General features: G+C 47.1%; 1 protein-coding gene across 2 annotated transcripts in view; it reads left to right on the top strand.

The window, feature by feature from the left end:
- PHLDB3 (pleckstrin homology like domain family B member 3) overlaps nt 1-25,029 on the top strand; it is a 78,239-nt gene extending 53,210 nt beyond the window's left edge. The window contains exons 8-16 of one of the 2 annotated variants that reach the window (XM_075327494.1): nt 4,773-4,856; nt 5,191-5,253; nt 9,220-9,310; nt 12,280-12,466; nt 12,545-12,623; nt 21,408-21,536; nt 21,625-21,808; nt 21,909-21,994; nt 23,083-25,029. In XM_075327494.1, coding sequence (XP_075183609.1) covers nt 4,773-4,856; nt 5,191-5,253; nt 9,220-9,310; nt 12,280-12,466; nt 12,545-12,623; nt 21,408-21,536; nt 21,625-21,808; nt 21,909-21,994; nt 23,083-23,217 — 1,038 coding nt within the window. In that variant the 3' untranslated portion in view covers nt 23,218-25,029. The remainder of the gene's footprint in view (nt 1-4,772; nt 4,857-5,190; nt 5,254-9,219; nt 9,311-12,279; nt 12,467-12,544; nt 12,624-21,407; nt 21,537-21,624; nt 21,809-21,908; nt 21,995-23,082) is intronic. The other variant, XM_075327495.1, reaches the window with a different exon arrangement.
- Nucleotides 25,030-25,611: the final 582 nt, after the last annotated feature.

Below are 25,611 nucleotides of genomic sequence, written 5' to 3'. Positions count from 1 at the left end.
GCTTAAAAGGTTACTCAGACTAAAGTAGGCCAAGCCCACTGATATCGATGGGGTGGACCGACGGTCTGAATTTGGGAAGAGAAGGATCAGGTCTCTGCAATTTCAGTAGAGGATCATTTTGTACTGTAGACGATAAGCTACCATCAGAATAGTCTAGAGAAAGGCAGATAATACTAGGGGAGGACAGGAGGAGGACAGAAGGTTGACAGAGGAGTCTGGAGGATGGCAGAAGGTTCCACAGGGAACAGAGGAGACTTTAGGTGGCAAAGGAGTCTGGAGGAGGGCAGAAGGTTCCAGAGGGAACAGAGGAGACAGGAGGGGGCAAAGGAGCCTGGAGGAGGGCAGAAGGTTCCAGAGGGAACAGAGGGGACAGGAGGGGGCAAAGGAGTCTGGAGGAGGGCAGAAGGTTCTAGAGGGAACAGTAGAGACTGGAGGGGGCAAAGAAGTCTGGAGGAGGGCAGAAGGTTCCAGAGGGAACAGAGGAAACTGGAGGGGTCAAAGGAGTCTGGAGGAGGTCAGAAGGTTCCAGAGGGAACAGAGGAGACAGGAGGGGGCAAAGGAGTCTGGAGGAGGGCAGAAGGTTCCAGAGGGAACAGAGGAGACTGGAGGGGGCAAAGGAGTCTGGAGGAGGTCAGAAGGCTCCAGAGGGAACAGAGGAGACTCGAGGGGGCAAAGAAGTCTGGAGGAGGGCAGAGGATTCTAGAGGGAACAGAGGAAACTGGAGGGGTCAAAGGAGTCTGGAGGAGGGCAGAAGGTTCCAGAGGGAACAGAGGAGACAGGAGGGGGCAAAGGAGCCTGGAGGAGGGCAGAAGGTTCCAGAGGGAACAGAGGAGACTGGAGGGGGCAAAGGAGTCTGGAGGAGGGCAGAAGGTTCTAGAGGGAACAGTGGAGACTGGAGGGGGGCAAAGAAGTCTGGAGGAGGGCAGAAGGTTCCAGAGGGAACAGAGGAGACTGGAGGGGTCAAAAGAGTCTGGAAGAGGGCAGAAGATTCCAGAAGGAACAGATGAGTTTGAAGGAGGCAAAGGAGTCTGGAGGAGGGAAGAGGGTTCCAGAGGGAACAGAGGAGAATGGAGGGGTCAAAGGAGTCTGGATGAGGGCAGAAGTTTCCAGAGGGAACAGAGGAGTCTGGAGGGGAAAAATGAGTCTGGAGGTCAGAAAGTTCCAAAGGGAACAGAGGAAACTGGAGGGGTCAAAGGAGTCTGCAGGAGGGCAGAAGGTTCCAGAGGGAACAAAGGAGACTGAAGGGGGCAAAGGAGTCTGGAGGGTGATAGTCTGGAGTAGACAAAGGGGTATGGCAGGGATGATCATAGAAAACACAGGAGCAATAAGCCGACCATTCCTGTATATGGGGCTGTCAAGAGAATTAGCTGCCGGAAGAATGATCATTAGGCTGATGTGTAGAGGGTCCTTAAGCTTTCCATAACTAATTGGGTGCCTTAGTGTGCAGGTGGGCTTACAAGAGCTTATAATCGATATAACAGGTTTATTGATTCTCACTTGTATCTGAAAGGTCCCTCTTCCATATGAGTAGACTCTGATGGTTAGAATAGCTTATATATGTAACCCCTTGTGTCCCTATTGTATAAGGGTCTTTGGGAGTGTGACTACTTTTGTACCCGTTATGCCCCTAGTTTAGCTGGTAGACAGGGAATTCATACACAGGGTCACAGAGACCGAGCTATAAACATCTAGAAAATACCGGGCGCACAGAAATCCTAAATATACTGTTCAGGATTTCTGTATAATTATTGAGCAAAAGTAAGAATTGTCCCCTCCTGGTTCTCCCCGTCGGGCTGGAGCCTCTTGCTAGGTGGGCTGCCATGGTCTCCTGACTGTAGGAATGGACGCGTACACGGATTTAGAGCGCCTCATTAGAAGTGTCAGAATTCAGTGATCCCATTTCACCTTAATCCGACAAACAATGAACAAATGGGAACATGACTTGGCTTAGATCCAAGGCAGCGAGCGATGGCGTCACACCCGAGAGCTGTCAGCCTCACACCCGCCACCCCCGAAATGCCAAGATGTCAGGATGACGTCCTAACAAATTACTGGAACTGACGGCAGCATGTTCCGCCATATCACAGGATTAGGTGATAAATGGATCCTTTTTAAAGGGCTCTTCCCATCTTAGGATCCTATTATCTATCCACAGGATAGACAATAACTTGCTGATTATTGGGGGGACCTGCTTTGATCCTAAGACTGGGGCTCAGAAATTAATGGAGCGGCACTATACTCGGATATCTCTGGCAGTCCCAAGACCCTTTAGTTTCTTATGGCACTAATCATTACCTATACTCCCAAAGATCCACAGCCGTACTTATTTACTGCCGCTGTCATTAGGTCCTATAATATTATTTTTAGTTTTTGGCATAGGGATGTCACTGACACCTAATTACAGGATGGACAGACTTTATGTAAAAATCAGGGATCATTCACACCCTGCACTAAATATAGATGTACAGTCGTGCCCAGTGAAATGACAATAGCGGGTGTGATTGATAATGACTAATTATTCCGGGCGACTGAAGTGCAATCTGAATGCATCTTAAGGAGGACCTGTCATTGGGTCACAAGTGTCTTATCTTGCACTTATTTAATTCACGTTGCTTCCCTGAGTATTAGTTTTTGTTTCTAGAAAATCCGCCTGCATCCCTGAGTATTATGTTTTTTGTTTTTCTAAAATCCGCCATATGGTTTCAGAGATATGGGCCTTTTTATTTAGTGGTAACTTGAAGGGATCCTCAGAGGCGTGTCTTCAGACACTATGAGCACCGCCCCTGCGGACCATATCTTTAGAACAGTATGGCAAATTTTAACAAGGCATAAAAACTAAATAAAATTTGAGGTTCAGGAATAAAATAAGAGCAAGAACTGGCCACTTATGAGCTTTTTTTGTTTTTCTAAAATCTGTCAGATCCCCTGAGTATCACATTTTTTGTTCTTCTAAAATCCGCCTGCTCCCCTGAGTATTATGGGTTTTTTCTAAAATCCGTCTGCTCCTCTGAGTATTACGTTTTGTTTTTCTAAAATCTGCCTGCTCTCCTGAGTATTACAGTTTTTGTTTTTCCAAAATCCGCCATACGGTTTCAGAGATATGGGCCTTTTTATTTAGTGCTAACTTGAAGGGATCCTCAGAGGCGTGTCTTCAGACACTGAGCACCGCCCCTGCGGACCATATCTTTACAACATTATGGCAAATTTTAGCAAGGCAAAAAAACTAAAATTTAAGGTTGAGGAATAAAATAAGACCAAGAACTGGCCACTTTTGAGCTTTTTTGTTTTTCTAAAATCTACTTGGTCCCCTGAGTATCATGTTTTTTCTTTTTCTAAAATCAGCCTGCTCCCCTGAGTATTATGTTTTGTTTTAATAAAATTCGCCTGCTTTCCCGAATATTAAATTTTTTGTTTTTCTAAAATCCGACATATGGTTTTGAAGATATGGGCTTTTTTTTTATTTAATGCTTACCTCAAGGGATCCTCGGAGGCGTGTCTCCAGACTGCTCTGAATAATTACCATATGAGAACCACCCCCGCAGACCATATCTTTAGAATTGTATGGCAGATTTTAGCAAGGCAAAAAAATAAAATTTTAGACCGAGGAATATAAAATAAGAGCAATAACTGGCCATTTCTGAACTTTGTTATTTTTCTAAAATCCGCCTGCTCCCCTGAGTATTAAGTTTTTTGTTTTTCTAAAATCTGCCTGCTCCCCGTAGCATTATGTTTTTTTTTTTTATATTAAATCCGTCTGCTTCCCTGAGTATCAAGTTTTTTGTTTTTCCAAAATCCGCCATACGGTTTCAGAGATATAGGCACTTTTTATTTTGTGCTAATGTCAAGGGATCCTTGGAGGCGTGTCTTCAGATACTATGAGCACCGCCCCCGCGGTCCATATCTTTAGAACAGTATGGCAGATTTTATGAAGTCAAAAAAATTATATAAAATTTAAGGCCAAGGAATAAAAAAAGAGCAAGTACTGGCCACTAATGATCTCTTTTGTTTTTATAAAATCCACCTGCTCCCCTGAGTATTAGATTTTTCATTTTTCTAAAATCTGCATGCTCCCCTGACTACTACGTTTTTGTGTTTTTCTCAAATCTGCCTGCTCCCTTAAGTGTTACGGTTTTTGTTTTCCTAAAATCCGCCATACAGTTTTATCACTGTTTACTTAGTGTGAACGTCAAGGGATCCTCGGAGGCGTGTCTTCAGACACTGAGCACCGCCCCCGAGGACCATATCTTTAGAATCATATGGGAAATTTTAACAAAACAAACTAAATAAAATTAAGAGCAAGGAATAAAATAAGAGCAAGAAGTGGCCACTTCTGAGCTGGTGTCTGTCCCTTTTTAAAGGGGTTGTCTTCTTTTGAGTGCAATAAGGGTCCCCTTAAAATCAATTGATCACAGTTTGTCTTATTTCTGGGAGTCGCAGTGATCTCATGTAAGTGTTCAGTTTCCCTGCAGCGCCACCACAGGAGATATGAAACACTACACCACAAATCAATGTGCTGCATTACACTTAAGAGTTATAAACTCTCCAGTCAGACCTTTAGAAGAGCTCACTGAAGGATTCTCAGTTAACTCATTCTACAGCCAGCAAATAAACAGGGCGACAGAGAGCCTATAGAAGGCAAACGGTGCCAAATTTTTAATGAAACCAAATCACAAAAATTATATTTGGCCAACAATACAAGCATTTGTCCCAAAAGGTGGAGGATATTAAGAATCTGTGACCTCATGGGGTTGTACTTTTGTTTTTTTTTCAAGGAGAAGGATCGCCTGCTCGCTCTTAACGCATTGAGTGGGAAAAACTCAGACCAACAGAACGGGAAGGAGGGTTCCTCCAAAAAGGTGAGAAATAAACCTTATATATGAATGGTATGTCACAGATCGTCTGGCTCCTTATTTTTGTAGTTTCTTGTTTTACCTTTTTATCATTCAGCATCTAGTGTAATTGCCCTTTATTTTATCATTTGAAGGAGACGTGCACTCTCAGATCTGCAGAAACATATTTATTCCCCAAATCTCATCTATCTGATGTGTATAATTAGCCTTACCCCTCCCCCCTCTAAATCCCCTCATTGCCCTAAATCCCTTTCTCGCACCCACTCCGCCTCCATTCATCTCTCATTAAATGTTTGCACTTTTCTCCGCTCTCTTGAGACGCTTCTCTTGTTTTAAGTAGGACTCCAATACGTTGGAGCTCACTTCAAAGCATGAACCTCACACGTCCATGCGCAAATTAAAAGTGAGTACACCCCAAGGAACACGCTCCAGTTTCTGTTTTATATATAGATGTGTCATAAGTAACCCTTCCCAATCACAAATAATCAAATCGGATTGACGTGAAAAAATGCACAACATAAACAATCTGGTCTGTGCAATAAAAGAGCGTTGCTGCCACCTGCTGGAAGATTGGGGAATTACAGCTTAAACTTTTTTTTTTATTATTATTATTATTATTATTATTATTATTTATTTATATATTTATTTTCTTTTGATGATTTATGTCAATTTCTTTCAAAATATTCAGCAATAATCCCCCCTAATAGACATGGAGGATGATTTGATTAATCATTTTGATGATTAAATGATTAATTAGGAAAAGAAATAAAGATTTTACCATTTTAGAATTGCCAGATCATAAAATACTATGATCTAACTATTATCATCATAATGCTAGGGCTATACTGACTTTTTGTGTGTATATATATATATATATATATATATATATATATATATATATATATATATATATATATTACATATATATATTACATATATATATTACATATATATATATATATATTACATATATATATATATTACATATTTTATTTATATATATATATATATATATATATATATATATATATATATATAAAATGTATATGGCTAAAGATAAATAATGTGTGTGTATATATATATATATATATATATATATATATTTATTTTATATATATATACGCATCTACGCATCGGGCATTCTAGAATTTACGTATTGTGTAGTTCATGTATGATTTTTGTTATATATATATATATATATATATATATAGATAGATGTTGTTGTGTGTAGTTACCAAGTGTTTGTGTAGGGGCTGTACATGTTCTGGGTGTTGTCTGGGTGTGGCAGGGGGTGAGAGCGGTGTTGTATGTGTGTTGCGTGTGTTGCGTTGTTTGTGGAGCGTTGTGTGTCTGTAGCGTTGTGTGTGTGTGTGTTGCGCGGTTTGTGTGTGTGTGGTGTGTTTTGGGGGGAGGTATGTTTTGTGCAATGTGTGTGTTGTGCGGTATGTGCGTATATTTGTGTGTGCAGCGTTGTCTGTGTGTGTGGGTGTCTGTGTAGGGCAGTTGTTTGTGGTTCCCAGTGTGTGTGTGTGTGGTGTGTTGTGCAGTGCGCGTGTGTGTGTGTGTGTGTGTGTTGGGGGGAGGTGTGCACTCCCCATCGTGCTCCATCCCCCATGCACCGCACTCCCCATCGTGCTCCATCCCCCATGCAGCGCACCCCCCATCGTGCTCCATCTCCCATGCTGCGCACTCCCAAACGTGCTCCATCCGCCATGCTGCGCACTCCCAAACGTGCTCCATCCGCCATGTTGCGCACTCCCAAACGTGCTCCATCCGCCATGTTGCGCACTCCCAAACGTGCTCCATCCGCCATGCTGCGCACTCCCAAACGTGCTCCATCCGCCATGCTGCGCACTCCCAAACGTGCTCCATCCGCCATGCTGCGCACTCCCAAACGTGCTCCATCCGCCATACTCCGCACTCCCCATCGTGCTCCATCCCCCATGCAGCGCACTCCCCATCGTGCTCCATCCCCTATGCTGCGCACCCCCCATCGTGCTCCATCTCCTATGCTGCGCACCCCCCATCGTGCTCCATCTCCCATGCTGCGCACTCCCAAACGTGCTCCATCCGCCATGCTGCGCACTCCCAAACGTGCTCCATCCGCCATGCTGCGCACTCCCAAACGTGCACCATCCTTCATGCTGCGCACTCCCAAACGTGCTCCATCCCCCATGCTGCGCACCCCCCATCGTGCTCCATCCCCCATGCTGCACCAGCATCAGCCTCTCTACCCGCAGCATCAGCCTCTCTGTCCGCAGCATCAGCCTCTCTCCTCCCAGCATCAGCCTCTCTACCCGCAGCATCAGCCTCTCTACCCGCAGCATCAGCCTCTCTGTCCCCAGCATCAGCCTCTCTGTCCCCAGCATCAGCCTCTCTGTCCCCAGCATCAGCCTCTCTGTCCCCAGCATCAGCCTCTCTGTCCCCAGCATCAGCCTCTCTGTCCCCAGCATCAGCCTCTCTGTCCCCAGCATCAGCCTCCCTGTCCCCAGCATCAGCCTCTCTGCCTGCAGCATCAGCCTCTCTCCTCCCAGCATCAGCCTCTCTGTCCCCAGCATCAGCCTCTCTCCTCCCAGCATCAGCCTCTCTCATCCCAACATCAGCCTCTCTCATCCCAACATCAGCCTCTCTCCTCCCAGCATCAGCCTCTCTGTCCCCAGCATCAGTCTCTCTGTCCCCAGCATCGGCCTCTCTCCTCCCAGCATCGGCCTCTCTCCTCCCAGCATCAGCCTCTCTCCTCCCAGCATCAGCCTCTCTCCTCCCAGCATCAGCCTCTCTGTCCCCAGCATCAGCCTCTCTGTCCCCAGCATCAGCCTCTCTGTCCCCAGCATCAGCCTCACTGTCCCCAGCATCAGCCTCTCTCCTCCCAGCATCAGCCTCTCTCCTCCCAGCATCAGCCTCTCTCCTCCCAGCATCAGCCTCTCTGTCCCCAGCATCAGCCTCTCTGTCCCCAGCATCAGCCTCTCTGTCCCCAGCATCAGCCTCTCTCCTCCCAGCATCAGCCTCTCTCCTCCCAGCATCAGCCTCTCTCCTCCCAGCATCAGCCTTTTCTGTCCCCAGCATCAGCCTCTCTCCTCCCAGCCTACCCCAGCCTCAGCCTCCCCCAGCATCAGCCTCCCCCAGCATCAGCCTCCCCCAGCATCAGCCTCTCTCCTCCCAGCATCAGCCTCTCTCTTCCCAGCATCAGCCTCTCTCCTCCCAGCCTACCCCAGCCTCAGCCTCCCCCAGCATCAGCCTCTCTCTTCCCAGCATCAGCCTCTCTCCTCCCAGCATCAGCCTCTCTCCTCCCAGCCTACCCCAGCCTCAGCCTCCCCCAGCATCAGCCTCTCTCCTCCCAGCCTCCTCCAGCACGCCGTGCTCCTCTGCCGACACTCACAGATCCGATCGCATACACTCACACACACACACACACCCGATCGCATACACTCACACACACCCGATCGCATACACTCACGCACACCCGATCGCATACACTCACGCACACCCGATCGCATACACTCACACACACACACATTGACGATATCGCACATACGCGCTGATACTCACAACATCCGGGGATATCACATGCTTCTGGCCATGTGATCCTCCGGCAGGTCCTGGAAGTTCACTGCACAGTATCGCCGCCGAGAAGCAAGCGATATCCCAGGATGTTGTGAGTATGTGGATGCGATGTGATGTGTGTGTGAGGTGTGTGTGAGGTGTGTGTGTGAGAGTGAGTGTGATCTGATGTGTGTGTGTGTTATGTGTGTGCGTGTGTATGTTCCGCCGCTGCAGGACCTTGATGCGCTGGTAACTATGCTACCATGGTTACCAGCGTATCTCGTCCCCCGCTCGCACGGGAGCCCACACCAGCATACGCCGGCCAGCCCCAGCAATGCGAGGGTATGTGTCGGCTGGGTTGGCGGCGTACGCTGATGTCGTCTCCCGGGGGTACAGTACTCACCTGGGAGTCGTGGCTCCGTGTCGGTTCGGGGAATGCGTGGGGGGGGCGGGGCCAGAGCTAGCGTCCATTGCGTGAGGGGGGCGGGGCGTGGCCGAGTTGCCAATGCCTGCAGGGGGCCGGGGCGAGAGGCCAATCTGTGGGGGGGCGGAGCCTGGGCAAGCGGCCGGCCAATCCGTGCGGGGGGGGCGGGGCCATGGCGAGCCCAGCGGCCAATCAGCTTTGTGTCACCGTAAGGACACAATTTTGGAGCAAGACAGACAGACAGACAGACAGAATAAGGCAATTATATATATATATATATATATATATATATAAATAAAATAATATATATATTTACTTTCACATATATTTTTTATATTTATATATATATATATAATTTATTTTTTATTTATTTTTTTGTTAATATTTACTTAAACTGTCCACTAGGGGCTTCAGAGGACCTCCAGCCTGCCTAGGAGAAGAGGAAATGCGCCATTTGTCCGCCAATCTGACCGCCCAGTTTCCCTTCACGGCAACAGTGAGTTGAAAAATAGTTTTGTTTTATGATGTTGAACATTATTATATAAATATATACTGTATTTTTCAGACTATAAGGCACACAATACGCCCCCCCCCTTCAAATTTGGGATGAAATTGGGGGTGCGTCTTATAGTCCAAAATGTACCTGGCTCTCTGTGCGGTGGAGCGCGGTCATAGAAGGCAGGAACAGGGTTGCCGGTGTAGGAAGCCAGTGGAGGCAGTAGTGGGTGATCACATGTGTCTGCTATTTAAGAAAATGAATATTCACTGCTCCCCACGCCCATGATACCACTCCCCACCTCTTGGCACTGAGGTCAGTGATAATAGAAATCTTCACAGTTATTTACTATCACTGACGCCGGTGCTGAGAGCTGGGTGGGATTATGGGTATGGGGGAGCAGTAAATATACATTTTGGATTAACATCTGCTTAGTGGGCAGCTGACGGCGTGTGACTGGGGGCACATGGTGCTGACGTCATGCACTGAACATCGCTTACACACCAAAGTCAGTTCCCGTCATCAGAAGAGTACACTGCATGAGCGGAGGAAAGGGGAGTATGTATACCAGGATGGGCCTATGATGGGGGACATATATACCAGGAGGGGGTCCAGGATAAGGGACACATATACCAGGATGGGAGACAAATATGCCAGGAAGGGAGACATGTATACCAGCATGGGGGACACCAGGATGCGTCAAGGATAGGGGACATATATACTAGGATGGGAGACATATATGCCAGGATTGGAGACATATATATTATGATGGGCCCAGGATAGGGGACTTATATACCAGGATCAGAGACCTATATACTAGGATGGGCCCAGGTTCGGAGACCTATATACCAGAATCGGAAACCTGCAGTATATACCAGAATAGGGGACATACTGTATATTCAAAGATTAGGGACATACATATCAGGATGGGGGACAAATATATTAAGATGGGGCCTAGGATTGGGAAATATATACCAGGATGGGGACATATCTACCAGGATGGGCCCAGGATAGAGAATATATATACTATGATGGGGGAAATATATACCAGGATGGGGGACATAGATACCAGGATGTGGGACATATATACCAGTATGGGAGACATATATACCAGGATTGGGCCCAGTATGGGTGACATATACCAGGATGGGGAACACATATTCCAGTATGAGGGACACTTATTCTAGTATGAGAGACACATATTCCAGAATGGGGATCATATATGCAAGGATGGGGGACATATATACCAGGATGGGGACATATATACCAGGATGGGGGACATATATACCAGGATGGGGGACATATATACCAGGATGGGGGACATATATACCAGGATGGGGGACATATATACCAGGATGGGGGACATATATACCAGGATGGGGCCCAGGATGGGGGACACATATTCCAGGATGGGGGACACTTATTCCAGGATGGGGGACATATATATACCAGAATGGGGACATATATATACCAGAATGGGGATCATATATGCAAGGATGGGGGACATATATACCAGTATGGGGGACATATATACCAGGATGGGGGACATATATACCAGGATGGGGGACACATATACCAGGATGGGGGACATATATATACCAGAATGGGGATCATATATACCAGGATGGGGGACATATATACCAGGATGGGGGACATATATACCAGGATGGGAGACATATATACCAGGTTTGGAGACATATATACCAGGATTGGGCCCAGGATGGGGGACACATATTCCAGGATGGGGGACACTTATTCCAGGATGGGGGACACATATACCAGGATGGGGGACACATATACCAGGATGGGGGACATATATACCAGGATGGGGGACATATATACCAGGATGGGGGACATATATACCAGGATGGGGGACATATATACCAGGTTTGGAGACATATATACCAGGATTGGGCCCAGGATGGGGGACACATATTCCAGGATGGGGGACACATATACCAGGATGGGGGACACATATACCTGGATGGGGGACATATACACCAGGATGGGGGACATATATACCAGGATGGGGGACATATATACCAGGATGGGGGACATATATACCAGGATGGGGGACATATATACCAGGATGGGGGACATATATACCAGGATGGGGGACATATATACCAGGATGGGGGACATATATAACAGGATGGGGGACATATATACCAGGATGGGGGACATATATACCAGGATGGGGGACATATATACCAGGATGAGGGACATATATACCAGGATGGGAGACATATATACCAGGATGGGAGACACATATACCAGGATTGGGTCAGGATGAGGGACATATACCAAGGTGGTGGGACACATATTCCAGGAGGGCAATCATATATACCACGACGGAGCTAATTAGTATATAGTTGAGGGAAATTACCCCCATAATGTGTTGTGACCAAATCTTTTGCTTCAATTTTTTTCCTATTTTCCTCCCCTAAAACCCAGGTGCGTCTTATAATCCGAAAAATATAGTGTGTATATATATATATATATATATATATATATATATATATATATATATATATATATATATATATATATACACACACACACGTTTCAATATATACAGTACATTGCATTCACAATATAAAAAAGTTTTCTGTTTTTACATGCTTTCTATTTCACTTCCTCGCTGTGTTTTAGTCCTCTGCTTGCTGTAAGTGAATGAGGACCTATTTATTTTTTTTCTGGACTCTCACAATCCGTTGTTCTCGCAGCTGATGTTCTGTTACACTGGTATACAGTCTTGACGTCCATCCCAAGCACAAATGAGTCAGAGCCGGGGACGTGTGTCCAGATTGGATGCAGTGGGGAGGTTTTCCTCTGACTTTTGATCACTGACAGCGAGCAGATATATTGAACATGGTGGTGCAGTGTAATACCAGTGCTCGTCTTCCTACCTTGGAGGAATCCGGGTAGAGCGGTGTGCACACAGTCACCTGTCGCCTCTCGTCTTGCAGCGTGCCTGGAGAGCGCCGGTCTGGCCCTGCACCTCGCCGTCTCCTCCAGCAGTTCTGGCGGGAAGATCGCCCTAGCCATCAGCCCCAATCTTCAGATCGCCAGAGGCCACAACCTGCAGGGTGAAGACAGGAGGTCTTGTGGAGGAAGGCTTCAGAGCAGCGCTCCCAGGCTGCCCCTGACATACAGGTAATCCTCATTAGTGTGATTGGTGTGGTTGTGTGTAGCGCTGCTCCATAGTCACTTACTGTCTTTCCTCCTCCATAGACCCATACCTAAAATAGCGGAGATGGAGCGTCAGCTGCTGGAGGCCATGGCAGAGAAAGAGCGCCTCCTGAAGGCCAGGGTGAGTAATGATCCGCAGTATAGAAGGGGGGCAATGTGTAGTGTGTACGCTGCTCTGTGCATGCTCCTGCAGCAGGACTCATCATTGAAGGGCTAGCAGAGCTGCAGCAGATAAAACAGGGATTTTATCAAAACTGCAGCAAGAAGCCCAGTAACTGACCCAGCATTGTAATCAGGGTCTCTAGCCCTATTTTATGATGACCTCAGATTGGAAAAAATTGTAATTGGTGGATCCTGTGTTATCTACTGTATATAGAGGTGTTATCAGTCATTGTACAGGAGGGAGGAGGAGGTGAGCTGTGACATCACCTATTGTGAATGGTGGATCCTGTGTTATCTACTGTATATAGAGGTGTTATCAGTCATTGTACAGGAGGGAGGAGGAGGTGAGCTGTGACATCACCTATTGTGAATGGAGGATCCTGTGTTATCTACTGTATATAGAGGTGTTATTAGTCATTGCACAGGATTGGGAGGAGGTGAGCTGTGATATCACCTATTGTGAATGGTAGATCCTGTGTTATCTGCTGTAATAGATTTATTATCAGTCATTGTACAGGAGGAGGAGGTGAGCTGTGATATCACCTATTGTGATTGGTGGATCCTGTGTTATCTACTGTATATGGAGATGTTATCAGTCATTGTACAAGAGGAGGAGGTGAGCTGTGACATCACTTATTATGAATGGTGGTTTCTGTGTTATCTACTGAATATTGAGGTGTTATCAGTCATTGTACAGGAGGAGGAGGTGAGCTGTGACATCACCTATTATGAATGGTGGTTTCTGTGTTATCTACTGAATATTGAGATGTTATCAGTCTTTGCACAGGAGAATATAAGCTCTGATATCACCTTTATATAGTAGATAACACAGGATCCACCATTCACAATAGGTGATGTCACAGCTCACCTCCTCCTCCTCCTGTACATCACCTATTGTGAATAGTGGATCCTGTGTAATCTATTATATATAGAGGTGTTATTAGTAATTGTACAGGAGGAGGAGGTGAGCTGTGACATCTCCTATTGTAAATGTTGAATCCTGTGTTATCTAGATGTGCCCGCTTTCGTTGTAATCTTGTCAGTGATGATCATGAGACTGCTGAAACGTTATCTGCACAGAGCAGAAAAGGTCATTTTAGTTTAGCGGCTGGTGTGATTTTTTTTTTTTTATATATAGTAATATGAAAAAAAAATACATTTAGCATAAAAGGCGGGTGATTTCCTGATGACACCCTCCATGTGAGCGTGCATTAGTCAAAAGTAAGGCTTCACTGTAACAATTCCCTCTCCCCCATCCTGCACTTGGCCCCATCCACTGAGCGCTGCGCGGGGCTGACCTCGCCGTCACATGACTGTCACACAACTGCTTCTGCTTTTCGGAGGCGAGCCCGGGGCACCAGCTCTTCAGTGAGTCAGACGGCAGAAGTGGCACAGGACGCGGGTATGGAGTCTGCGGCCGGCTGGTGTGTGTGTGTGTGTATGTGCCCGGGCCCTGCGTCTCGTGCAGCCTGGTGTATGTGTGCATTATAGGAGCCCTTATATGATAATCTATAGGTTGTATAGAAGCTATTTTGCAGACTCTCCCATCTCCCTGCTGCTCCCTGACAAGCCAGTTGACAAACAAGTTTTTCATGTTTGCTCTGATCCTTTACAAACAGGGCAGATAAGCAGCTGAGGATAGACATATATATATATATATATATATGTATGTATGTGTATGTATATATGTATGTATATATATACAAAATCCTGTAAATATGCATCCATGAGTCATCCCCAGTTTGAAAACCCCAAAAATCCATATCTGGGTTTGCATAGACACTACGACCTAGACCGATCCTGTTATAATACTTTGGATTTTGTGTGTACGGGTGATTTTAGTTAAAGGGGATGTCCAGGAGAACCGCATATATAATAGACAGAGACATAGGACATACATCAATCTAACAGTTATCACATAAACAGTAGTTGGCTTTGTAAGCTGAAATATCCCCTTAAAGGGGATATGCCACCAGGTCATAAGTGTCTAATTTTATTCCCTCTCCTCCCCAGAGTATTCCAGTTTTTGTTTTTTTTAATTCCACCATACGGTTCCAGAGATATGGGCACTTTAATACCCCCTTAAAGGGGATTTGCCATCAGGTCTTAAGTGTTTAGTGATTGCTCTTACCTTATTCCCTCTCCTCCACTGAGTATTCCAGTTTTTGTTTATTTTAAATCCGCCATACGGTTACAGAGATATGGGCACTGAAATACCCCCTTAAAGGGGATTTGCCACCAGGTCATAAGTGTCCAGTGTTCGCTTTTATCTTATTCCCTCTCCTCCCCTGAGTATTATAGTTTTTGTTTTTTTTAAATCCGCTATACGGTTCCAGAGATATGGGCACTGAAATACCCTCTTAAAGGGGATTTGCCATCAGGTCATATGTGTCTAGTGTTTGCTCTTATCTTATTCTCACTCCTCCCCTAAGTAATCCAGTTTTTGTTTTTTTTAATTCCGCCATACGGTTCCAGAGTTATGGGTACTTTAATACACCCTTAAAGGGGATTTGCCATCAGGTCATAAGTGTTGGGAGTTTGCTCTTTTCTTATTCCCGCTCCTCCCCTGAGTATTCCAGTTTTTGCTTTTTTAAAATCCGCCATACAGTTCCAGAGATATGGGCACTGAAATACCCCCTTAAAGGGGATTTTCCACCACGTCATAAGTGTCTAGTGTTTGCTTTTATCTTATTCCCTCTCCTCCCCTGAGTATTCCAGTTTTTGTTTTCTTTAAATCCGCCAAACAATTCCAGAGCTATGGGCACTGAAACACCCCCTTAAAGGGGATTTGCCATCAGGTCATAAGTGTCTAGTGTTTGCTCTTATCTTATTCCCTCTCCTCCCCGGAGTATTCCAGTTTTTGTTTTTTTTTAATTCCACTATACGGTTCCAGAGATATGGGCACTTTAATACACCCTTAAAGGCGATTTGCCATCAGGTCATAAGTGTTGGGAGTTTGCTCTTATCTTATTCCCTCTCCTCCCCGGAGTATTCCAGTTTTTGTTTTTTTTAATTCCACCATACGGTTCCAGAGATATGGGCACCAAAATACCCCCTTAAAGGGGATTTACAACCAGGTCATAAGTGTCTAGTGTTTGCTCTAATCTTATTCCCTTTTCTCCCCTGAGTATTCCAGTTTTTGTTGTTTTTAAATCCACCATACGGTTCCAGAGATATGGGTACTGAAATACCCCCTTAAAGGAGATTTGCCACCAGTTTATAAGTGTCTAGTGTTTGCGCTTATCTTATTCCCTCTCCTCCCCTGAGTATTCCAGTTTTTGTTTTTTTTTTAAATCCGCCATACGGTTCCAGAGATATGGGCACCAAAATAGCCTCTTAAAGGGGATTTACAACCAGGTCATAAGTGTCTAGAGTTTGCTCTTATCTTATTCCCTCTCCTCCCCGGAGTATTCCAGTTTTTGTTTTTTTTTTAATTCCACCATACGGTTCCAGAGATATGGGCACTTTAATACCCCCTTAAAGGGGATTTGCCATCAGGTCATAAGTGTCCAGTGTTCGCTTTTATCTTATTCCCTCTCCTCCCCTGAGTATTATAGTTTTTGTTTTTTTTAAATCCGCTATACGGTTCCAGAGATATGGGCACTGAAATACCCTCTTAAAGGGGATTTGCCATCAGGTCTTAAGTGTTTAGTGTTTACTCTTACCTTATTCCCTCTCCTCCCCTGAGTATTCCAGTGCTTGTTTTTTTTAAATCCACCATACGGTTCCAGAGATATGGGCACTTTTTTATTAAGTGCTCATTTTTATGGTTTTACTAAGTGGGCGTGGCTCACAGGCGTCTCTGGGGGCATGTCTTTAGGCAGTTAGCCACACCCTTTTTGTAGAGACCCCACACAATTGCTCTTCTTAAAAAAGGTCCATATCTCTGGAACCGTATGGCGGATTTAAAAAAAATAAAAAACGGATTACTCAGGGGAATAATGGGAATAAAATGTGAGTAAAAAGAATTCACTTTTGACCATGTAACACTCCCCCTTTAAGATGCCCAAATATCGGGGATAACTGTCTATTATCTCCTAACATCGGTGGAGGGAAGGAAACCGATGCCAGACTCATTAGATAGTCGTTCGATGCCTTCACAATCAGTGGATTCAGACAAGTCTTTATATATAGTGTTTCTGAGACAAGGAAATCTGGAGGTTATGAGAGTAATGCCGTGTGTTATCCGTCATGGAGGAGCCATTGTTTTCATAGGGTGGAGCTGAGAATAGAGCCATTGTTTGACTAAGGAGACTCAGGCCAAGCGTGACTTCATACGCATCGGTGTTTCACAATGCACAGCCTGTCTCAGGGAAGACACCTGCTGTCTAGTCGTGTCCTTGAATGGTTCACACCTTCCTTGTGCTCTTTTGTCGTGTCCTTGAATGGTTCACACCTTCCTTGTGCTCTCTTGTCGTGTCCTCGCACGGTTCACACCATCCTCTGTGCTCTGTAGTTGTGTCCTCACGCGGTTCACACCTTCCTTCTGCTCTCTTGTCGTGTCCTCGCACGGTTCACACCTTCCTTGTGCTCTCTCGTCATGTCCTTGAATGGTTCACAACTTCCTTGTGCTCTCTAGTCATGTTCTCGTGCGTTTCACACCTTCCTTGTGCTCTCTTGTCGTGTCCTCACGCGGTTCACACCTTCCTTCTGCTCTCTTGTCGTGTCCTCGCACGGTTCACACCTTCCTTGTGCTCTCTCGTCATGTCCTTGAATGGTTCACAACTTCCTTGTGCTCTCTAGTCATGTTCTCGTGCGTTTCACACCTTCCTTGTGCTCTCTTGTCGTGTCCTCACGCGGTTCACACCTTCCTTCTGCTCTCTTGTCGTGTCCTCGCACGGTTCACACCTTCCTTGTGCTCTCTCGTCATGTCCTTGAATGGTTCACAACTTCCTTGAGCTCTCTAGTCATGTTCTCGTGCGTTTCACACCTTCCTTGTGCTCTCTTGTCGTGTCCTCACGCGGTTCACACCTTCCTTGTGCTCTCTAGTCATGTTCTCGCGCGGTTCACACCTTCCTTGTGCTCTCTAGTTGTGTCCTCACGCGGTTCACTCCTTCCTTGTGCTCTCTTGTCGTGTCCTCGCACGGTTCACACCATCCTCTGTGCTCTCTAGTCATGTCTTCACGCAGTTCACACCTTCCTTGTGCTCTCTAGTCGTGTCCTCACGCGGTTCACACCTTCCTTGTGCTCTCTAGTCATGTTCTCACGCGGTTCACACCTTCCTTGTGTTCTCTAGTCGTGTCCTCACGCGGTTCACACCTTCCTTGTGCTCTCTAGTCGTGTCCTCGCACGTTTCACACCATCCTCTGTGCTCTCTAGTCGTGTCTTCACACAGTTCACCCCTTCCTTGTGCTCTTTAGTCGTGTCCTCGCATGGTTCACACCTCCCTTGTGCTCTCTAATCGTATCTTCGCATGGTTGACACCTTCCTTGTGCTCTCTAGTCGTCTCCTCGCACGGTTCACACCATCCTTTGTGCTCTCTAGTCATGTCCTCGCACGGTTCACACCATCCTCTGTGCTCTCTAGTCATGTCCTCGCACGGTTCACACCTTCCTTGTGCTCTCTAGTCATGTCCTCGCACGGTTCACACCATCCTCTGTGCTCTCTAGTCATGTCCTCGCACGGTTCACACCTTCCTTGTGCTCTCTAGTCATGTCCTCGCACGGTTCACACCTTCCTTGTGCTCTCTAGTCATGTCCTCGCACGGTTCACACCATCCTCTGTGCTCTCTAGTCATATCCTCGCACGGTTCACACCTTCCTTGTGCTCTCTAGTCATGTCCTCGCACGGTTCACACCATCCTCTGTGCTCTCTAGTCATGTCCTCGCACGGTTCACACCTTCCTTGTGCTCTCTAGTTGTGTCCTCGCACGGTTCACACCTTCCTTGTGCTCTCTAGTCATGTCCTCGCACGGTTCACACCATCCTCTGTGCTCTCTAGTCATGTCCTCGCACGGTTCACACCTTCCTTGTGCTCTCTAGTCATGTCCTCGCACGGTTCACACCATCCTCTGTGCTCTCTAGTCATGTCCTCGCACGGTTTACACCTTCCTTGTGCTCTCTAGTCATGTCCTCGCACGGTTCATCCCTTCCTTGTGCTCTCTAGTCGTGTCCTCGCACGGTTCACCCCTTCCTTGTGCTCTCTAGTCGTGTCCTCGCACGGTTCATCCCTTCCTTGTGCTCTCTAGTCGTGTCCTTGCACGGTTCACCCCTTCCTTGTGCTCTCTAGTCGTATCTTCGCATGGTTCACACCTTCCTTGTGCTCTCTAGTCGTGTCCTTGCGCGGTTCACACCTTCCTTGTGCTCTCTAGTCGTGTCTTCGCACGGTTCATACCTTCCTTGTGCTCTCTCGTCATGTTCTCGCACGGTTCACCCCCTCCTTGTGCTCTCTAGTCATGTTCTCGCACGGTTCACACCTTCCTTGTGCTCTCTAGTCATGTTCTCGCGCGATTCACATCTTCCTTGTGCTCTCTAGTCATGTTCTCGCGCGATTCACACCTTCCTTGTGCTCTCTAGTCATGTTCTCGCATGGTTCACACCTTCCTTGTGCTCTCTAGTCGTGTCCTCACGCGGTTCACACCTCCCTTGTGCTCTCTAGTCGTGTCTTCGCACGGTTCATACCTTCCTTGTGCTCTCTAGTCATGTTCTCGTGCAGTTCACCCCTTCCTTGTGCTCTCTAGTCGTGTCTTCGCACGGTTCACACCTTCCTTGAGCTCTCTAGTCATGTCTTCGCACGGTTCACACCTTCCTTGTGCTCTCTAGTCATGTTTTCGTTCGGTTCACACCTTCCTTGAGCTCTCTAGTCGTGTCTTCGCACGGTTCACACCTTCCTTGTGCTCTCTAGTCATGTTCTCGCGCGGTTCACACCTTCCTTGAGCTCTCTAGTCATGTCCTCGCGCGGTTCACACCTTCCTTGTGCTCTCTAGTCGTGTTCTCGCATGGTTCACACCTTCCTTGTGCTCTCTAGTCATGTCCTCGCGCGGTTCACCCCTTCCTTGTGCTCTCTAGTCGTGTCTTCGCACGGTTCATACCTTCCTTGTGCTCTCTTGTCATGTTCTCGCGCAGTTCACCCCTTCCTTGTGCTCTCTAGTCGTGTCTTCGCACGGTTCACACCTTCCTTGAGCTCTCTAGTCATGTCTTCGCACGGTTTACACCTTCCTTGTGCTCTCTAGTCATGTTTTCGTTCGGTTCACACCTTCCTTGAGCTCTCTAGTCGTGTCTTCGCACGGTTCACACCTTCCTTGTGCTCTCTAGTCATGTTCTCGCACGGTTCACACCTTCCTTGTGTTCTCTAGTCATGTTCTCGCACGGTTCACACCTTCCTTGTGCTCTCTAGTCATGTTCTCGCGCGGTTCACACCTTCCTTGTGCTCTCTAGTCATGTTCTCGCGCGGTTCACACCTTCCTTGTGCTCTCTAGTCATGTCCTCGCACGGTTCACACCTTACTTGTGCTCTCTAGTCATGTTCTCGCGCGGTTCACACCTTCCTTGTGCTCTCTAGTCATGTCCTCGCACGGTTCACACCTTCCTTGTGCTCTCTAGTCATGTTCTCACGCGGTTCACACCTTCCTTGTGCTCTGTAGTCGTGTCCTCGCGCGGGTCACACCTTCCTTGTGCTCTCTAGTCATGTTCTCGCATGGTTCACACCTTCCTTGTGCTCTCTAGTCATGTTCTCGCACGGTTCACACCTTCCTTGTGCTCTCTAGTCATGTTCTCGCACGGTTCACACCTTCCTTGTGCTCTCTAGTCATGTTCTCGCACGGTTCATACCTTCCTTGTGCTCTCTAGTCATGTTCTCGCACGGTTCACACCTTCCTTGTGCTCTCTAGTCATGTTCTCGCGCGGTTCACACCTTCCTTGTGCTCTCTAGTCATGTTCTCACGCGGTTCACACCTTCCTTGTGCTCTCTAGTCATGTTCTCATGCGGTTCACACCTTCCTTGTGCTCTCTAGTCATGTTCTCGCATGGTTCACACCTTCCTTGTGCTCTCTAGTCATGTTTTCGTTCGGTTCACCCCTTCCTTGTGCTCTCTAGTCGTGTCCTCACGCGGTTCACACCTTCCTTGTGCTCTCTAGTCATGTTCTCACGCGGTTCACACCTTCCTTGTGCTCTCTAGTCATGTCCTCGTTCGGTTCACCCCTTCCTTGCGCTCTCTAGTTGTGTCCTCACGCGGTTCACACCTTCCTTGTGCTCTCTAGTCATGTTCTCACGCGGTTCACACCTTCCTTGTGCTCTCTAGTCATGTTCTCACGCGGTTCACACCTTCCTTGTGCTCTCTAGTCATGTTCTCGCGCGGTTCACACCTTCCTTGTGCTCTTTAGTCATGTTCTCACGCGGTTCACACCTTCCTTGCGCTCTCTAGTTGTGTCCTCACGCGGTTCACACCTTCCTTGTGCTCTCTAGTCATGTTCTCACGCGGTTCACACCTTCCTTGTGCTCTCTAGTCATGTTCTCACGCGGTTCACACCTTCCTTGTGCTCTCTAGTCATGTTCTCGCGCGGTTCACACCTTCCTTGTGCTCTTTAGTCATGTTCTCGCGCGGTTCACACCTTCCTTGTGCTCTCTAGTCATGTTCTCGCGCGGTTCACACCTTCCTTGTGCTCTCTAGTCATGTTCTCGCGCGGTTCACACCTTCCTTGTGCTCTCTAGTCATGTTCTCGCGCGGTTCACACCTTCATTCATTACGCTGCAATATTTCTAAAGCTGTAATCTCGCTCATAATCCGTTCTTTTTGCTTACTCCCAGGAGGAGAAGAGAGCGGCTAAAGAAATGACAAAGCGTCTGGAACTGGAGCAAAACCACGTGAAGGAAGAAGCCGCGGTCTCCAACCCCCCCTTAGTGCAGACAGTCGTACCTGAGACTCCCGCAGAGCCCGTAAGTCTGCACACCCCCTCACTGCTCACCTGTTGCATTATGTTTTCATATCCAAAGCTGCATTAAGAATTCGTCTTCTCCTTTTCAGCCGCCCCTCGACCTCCGATCGTATCTGGAAGCCTCGGGGCACAGCGTGGAGACCTGTCCGCACGTACGGGTCAGTGCCATGTGCTGCAAGGGCTACCTGGTGAAGATGGGCGGCCGGATAAAGACGTGGAAGAAGCGCTGGTTCGTGTTTGACAGGCAGAAGAGACGACTGGCGTACTATGCAGGTGCCTGCGGGGTTATCTTGTGGACAGATGGCGCCACAATGTGTTATAATGGATGTAGGTGACGTGTATGGCTATAATGACCTGTGTGATGGTTCTGCAGACAAAGAAGAGCAGAAGCTGAAGGGGGTGATCTATTTCCAGGCCATAGAGGAGGTGTATTATGACCACTTACGCAGTGCCTCTAAGGTGAGTAATCTGTCCCCTCCATCCTCAGTGTCCCTACCGTATAGTGCCAGCCTCAGTGTCTCCTCCATATAGTGCCAGCCTCAGTGTCCCTACGGTATAGTGCCAGCCTCAGTGTCCCTACCATATAGTGCCAGCCTCAGTGCCTCCTCCATATAGTGACCCCTCAGTGTCCCTACCGTATAGTGCCAGCTTCAGTGTCCCTACCGTATAGTGCCAGCCTCAGTGTCCCTACTATATAGTGCCATCCTCGGTGTCTCCTCCATATAGTGACCCCTCAGTATCCCTACCATATAGTGCCAGCCTCGGTGTCTCCTCCATATAGTGACCTTTCAGTGTCCCTACCATATAGTGCCAGCCTCAGTGTCCCTACCGTATAGTGCCAGCCTCAGTGTCCCTACCGTATAGTGCCAGCCTCAGTGTCTCCTCCATATAGTGACCCCTCAGTATCCCTACCATATAGTGCTAGCCTCATTGTCTCCTCCATATAGTGACGCCTCAGTCTTCCTACCATATAGTGCCAGCCTCTTTGTCTACTCTATATAATTCCTCCGCAGTGTCCCTACCATATTGTGCCAGCCTCTGTGTGCCCACTATACTGTGCAAGACTTGATGTACCCCCCATATAGTGTCATCCACAGTATGTCCACCATACTGTGCCAGCCTTTATGTCCCCTCCATATAGTGTCATCCATAGTGTGCCCACCATACTGTGTCAGTGAATGTCCCCTCTATATAGTGCCAGCCTCAGTCTTCCTACCATATAGTGCCAGCTTCAGTGTCCCATCCATATAGTGTCAGCCTCAGTGTGCCTGCCATACTGTGCTAGTGAGTGGCCCTTTCATATAGTGCCAGCCTCAGTCTTTCTACTATAGTGCCAGCCTCGGTGTCCCTTCCATATAGTGTTAGGCACCGTGTGCTCACCATACTATGCCAGTGAGTGTCACCTCTATATAGTGCCTGCCTCAGTGTGCCTTCCATATCCTGCCAGCTCTAGTATCTATCCTCCCCCCAATAGACAGGCCTTCCCCCTCTGCGTCCATCTTAATGAGCTTCTTAATGTCCTACTCTTATTCTTTTTACTTCTCCAGAGCCCACACCCCAAGCTGACATTTTGTTTGAAGACCTTTGAGCGCCTGTTTTGTATGGTGGCCCCGACCCCGGAAGCCATGAGGATATGGATGGACGTGATGGTCACGGCCGCTGAGGAGAATTCGCGATACTGAGAACTTTTTTGGGACTTGAGCCAAAGGAAAAAGGGGAAGACAAGGACATAAAGCAATGACTTGTTATAAAAAAAGGAGGAACTTGTGAGAGAAATATGACTGAAGCCACAGAAGGAAACTGACATATGGCCGGGTCGTGGGAGGTTTTACCGGTCTTTCCCTGGTGTACGCCGGCTTATGTATATACATCCATTCGTTCTGCTCCTTTTTACCTGTGAACTTGTATATTACTCTTTCTGGATGTAATATAATGGTACTAAAGGCTTTCGCAACCCTCTGGGCATTTATGTATGAGAAGTGATATTTACAGTATGTTGGCGGCCATTTTGAGAACAGAATGCAGGACCTGAGATACAAAATGGCTGTCCTGAACCTTTGTGAAGACTGCCAAGAACTGATGGGGGAAAAAATCCAAAGGATTTGGCAGTTTGGAGATGTTTTCAACATGGCCTGGTGATATGAAGTCAAGCCATGAGGGACCACAATTTTTTCCAAAAATTTGGGACACTTTTAAGCCCCCCCCCTCCAAAACAGACCCTTTTATTCGTGCGGTTTTGCTAAGCGAGTCTTCCAAATTCGATCTGCTCGAATACAGATTCGTTTTGGTCTGAATTCGGCCAACGAGTGGTGAAAAGGGGTGAAAAAAATTATCAGTAGATCGGCCCGAAGTACCGGCGGAGGTGGAGACTACAGACGTCTGTCAAATGTTGACCCCCTTCCCGGCCCTGACACGAATCGATTCGCTCCTCTGTACTAAAAACGTATCGATGGTTTTGGATTGTGAATGGACAGAAATGAAGCGGGTTCATGTACGTGTTTGTAGGAGGCCACGTGACAGGGCCGCAAAACAAAAAAATTACCACATTGCCTTTTTAATTCACTTTTGCTGCTAAAAACATTTTACAAATAAAGTTGGACAGTTGTCAATAGGCGCTCAGGTTTTGTTGCCAATGGCGACCCTTCAGAATCCCTTCAAAGTGAAACCTGGTTTCTGATTGGTTGTTAAAGCCTGTCATGTCTCCCTGTCACTGATTTAGTTGTCAATAGGTTTCGTTGCCAATGGCGACCCTTCAGAATCTCTTCAAAATGAAACTTGGTTTCTGATTGGTAGTTAAAGCCGTTCATGTCTCCCTGTCACTGATTTAAGGCTGGTTGCCGTCTGATTTGCCCATTTCAACCAATTACAACTCAGCTTTCATTTTTTAACGTGCTCTGCTAAAATGAAAGCTGCGTTGTGATTGGTTGCTACGGGCGACAGGCAGATTTTCTAATGACAATATGGCTGCCTAATGAGCAGTTTAAGCCCAGTGATATCCCTCACTTACTAAAAAGCAGCCATCTTGTGCTCTGAAGCAAAGTCATAAAATGGCTGCCACTTTTATTGTCGGAGAAATGTCCCTTAGTTCCTGGTCACATGAACTAAGGGATAGAATTTAGTCCCTGGTTACAAAATGGCCGCCTTTCTAGTATTAGTAGTAGGCCTCAGGGCTTTTTTTGTGATGGAAGATGTAAATTAATCACATCGCTGTATATATTTACATGTTTTCGAGACACAAAACAGGAGGGTCTGTGCCCCTCATGCCAGAGGGCACACGTCGTGGAGGAGGATCCATTTTGTGACCAGTCAGATGCCCCCTGCCCCTTTTTTCTTTTTGATTTGTGCGCCATTGTGTAGGATTGTAGACTTGTATAAAGTTCTGTATATTTAGGGGAACCTCTGGTGAAAGGGCCGTTACTACTTTTTGTTCCAAACATTACATTTATTTTATTTATTTTATTCCTATAATAAAAATGTTAAATTGTGTGAAGAAACGCAGAGATTTCTTGTGTAGATAATACTAGGGGGTATGTGTGTTTTTGGAGGGTCTCCTCATCATCTCACCAGTATATTGGGTATATTCTCTGCCCACGTGTATATGACAGTTTTTTTCAAATGTGTCCGTAGAGCTGTATTTCATCATGACAACAGCAGGTTGCATGTTGCTTATATTACTGTGAGCAGCCTGTGTGGCCTAAACATGCTACCATGGCTGCAGCATCTCTAGACTCGTCTCCTGTGGCTGCAGCATCTCCAGACTTGTCTTCTGTGCCTGCAACAGCTCCAGACTTGTCTTCTGTGCCTGCAGCATCTCCAGACTTGTCTCCTGTGCCTGCAGCATCTCCAGACTTGTCTTCTGTGCCTGCAGCATCTCCAGACTTGTCTTCTGTGCCTGCAGCATCTCCAGACTTGTCTTCTGTGCCTGCAGCATCTTCTGACTTGTCTCTTGTGGCTGCAGCATCTCCAGACTTGTCTCCTGTGGGTTCAACATCTGCAGACTTGTCTCTCGTGGCTGCAGCATCTCCAGACTTGTCTCCTGTGGCTGCAGCATCTCCTGACTTATCTCCTGTTGCTGC

This window comes from Anomaloglossus baeobatrachus, chromosome 11 (assembly GCF_048569485.1).
Source record: "Anomaloglossus baeobatrachus isolate aAnoBae1 chromosome 11, aAnoBae1.hap1, whole genome shotgun sequence".
NCBI classification, from domain to species: Eukaryota; Metazoa; Chordata; class Amphibia; order Anura; family Aromobatidae; genus Anomaloglossus; species Anomaloglossus baeobatrachus.
The sequence above is the reverse complement of the archived record's forward strand: the minus strand, read 5'-3'. Positions and strand labels throughout refer to the sequence as shown.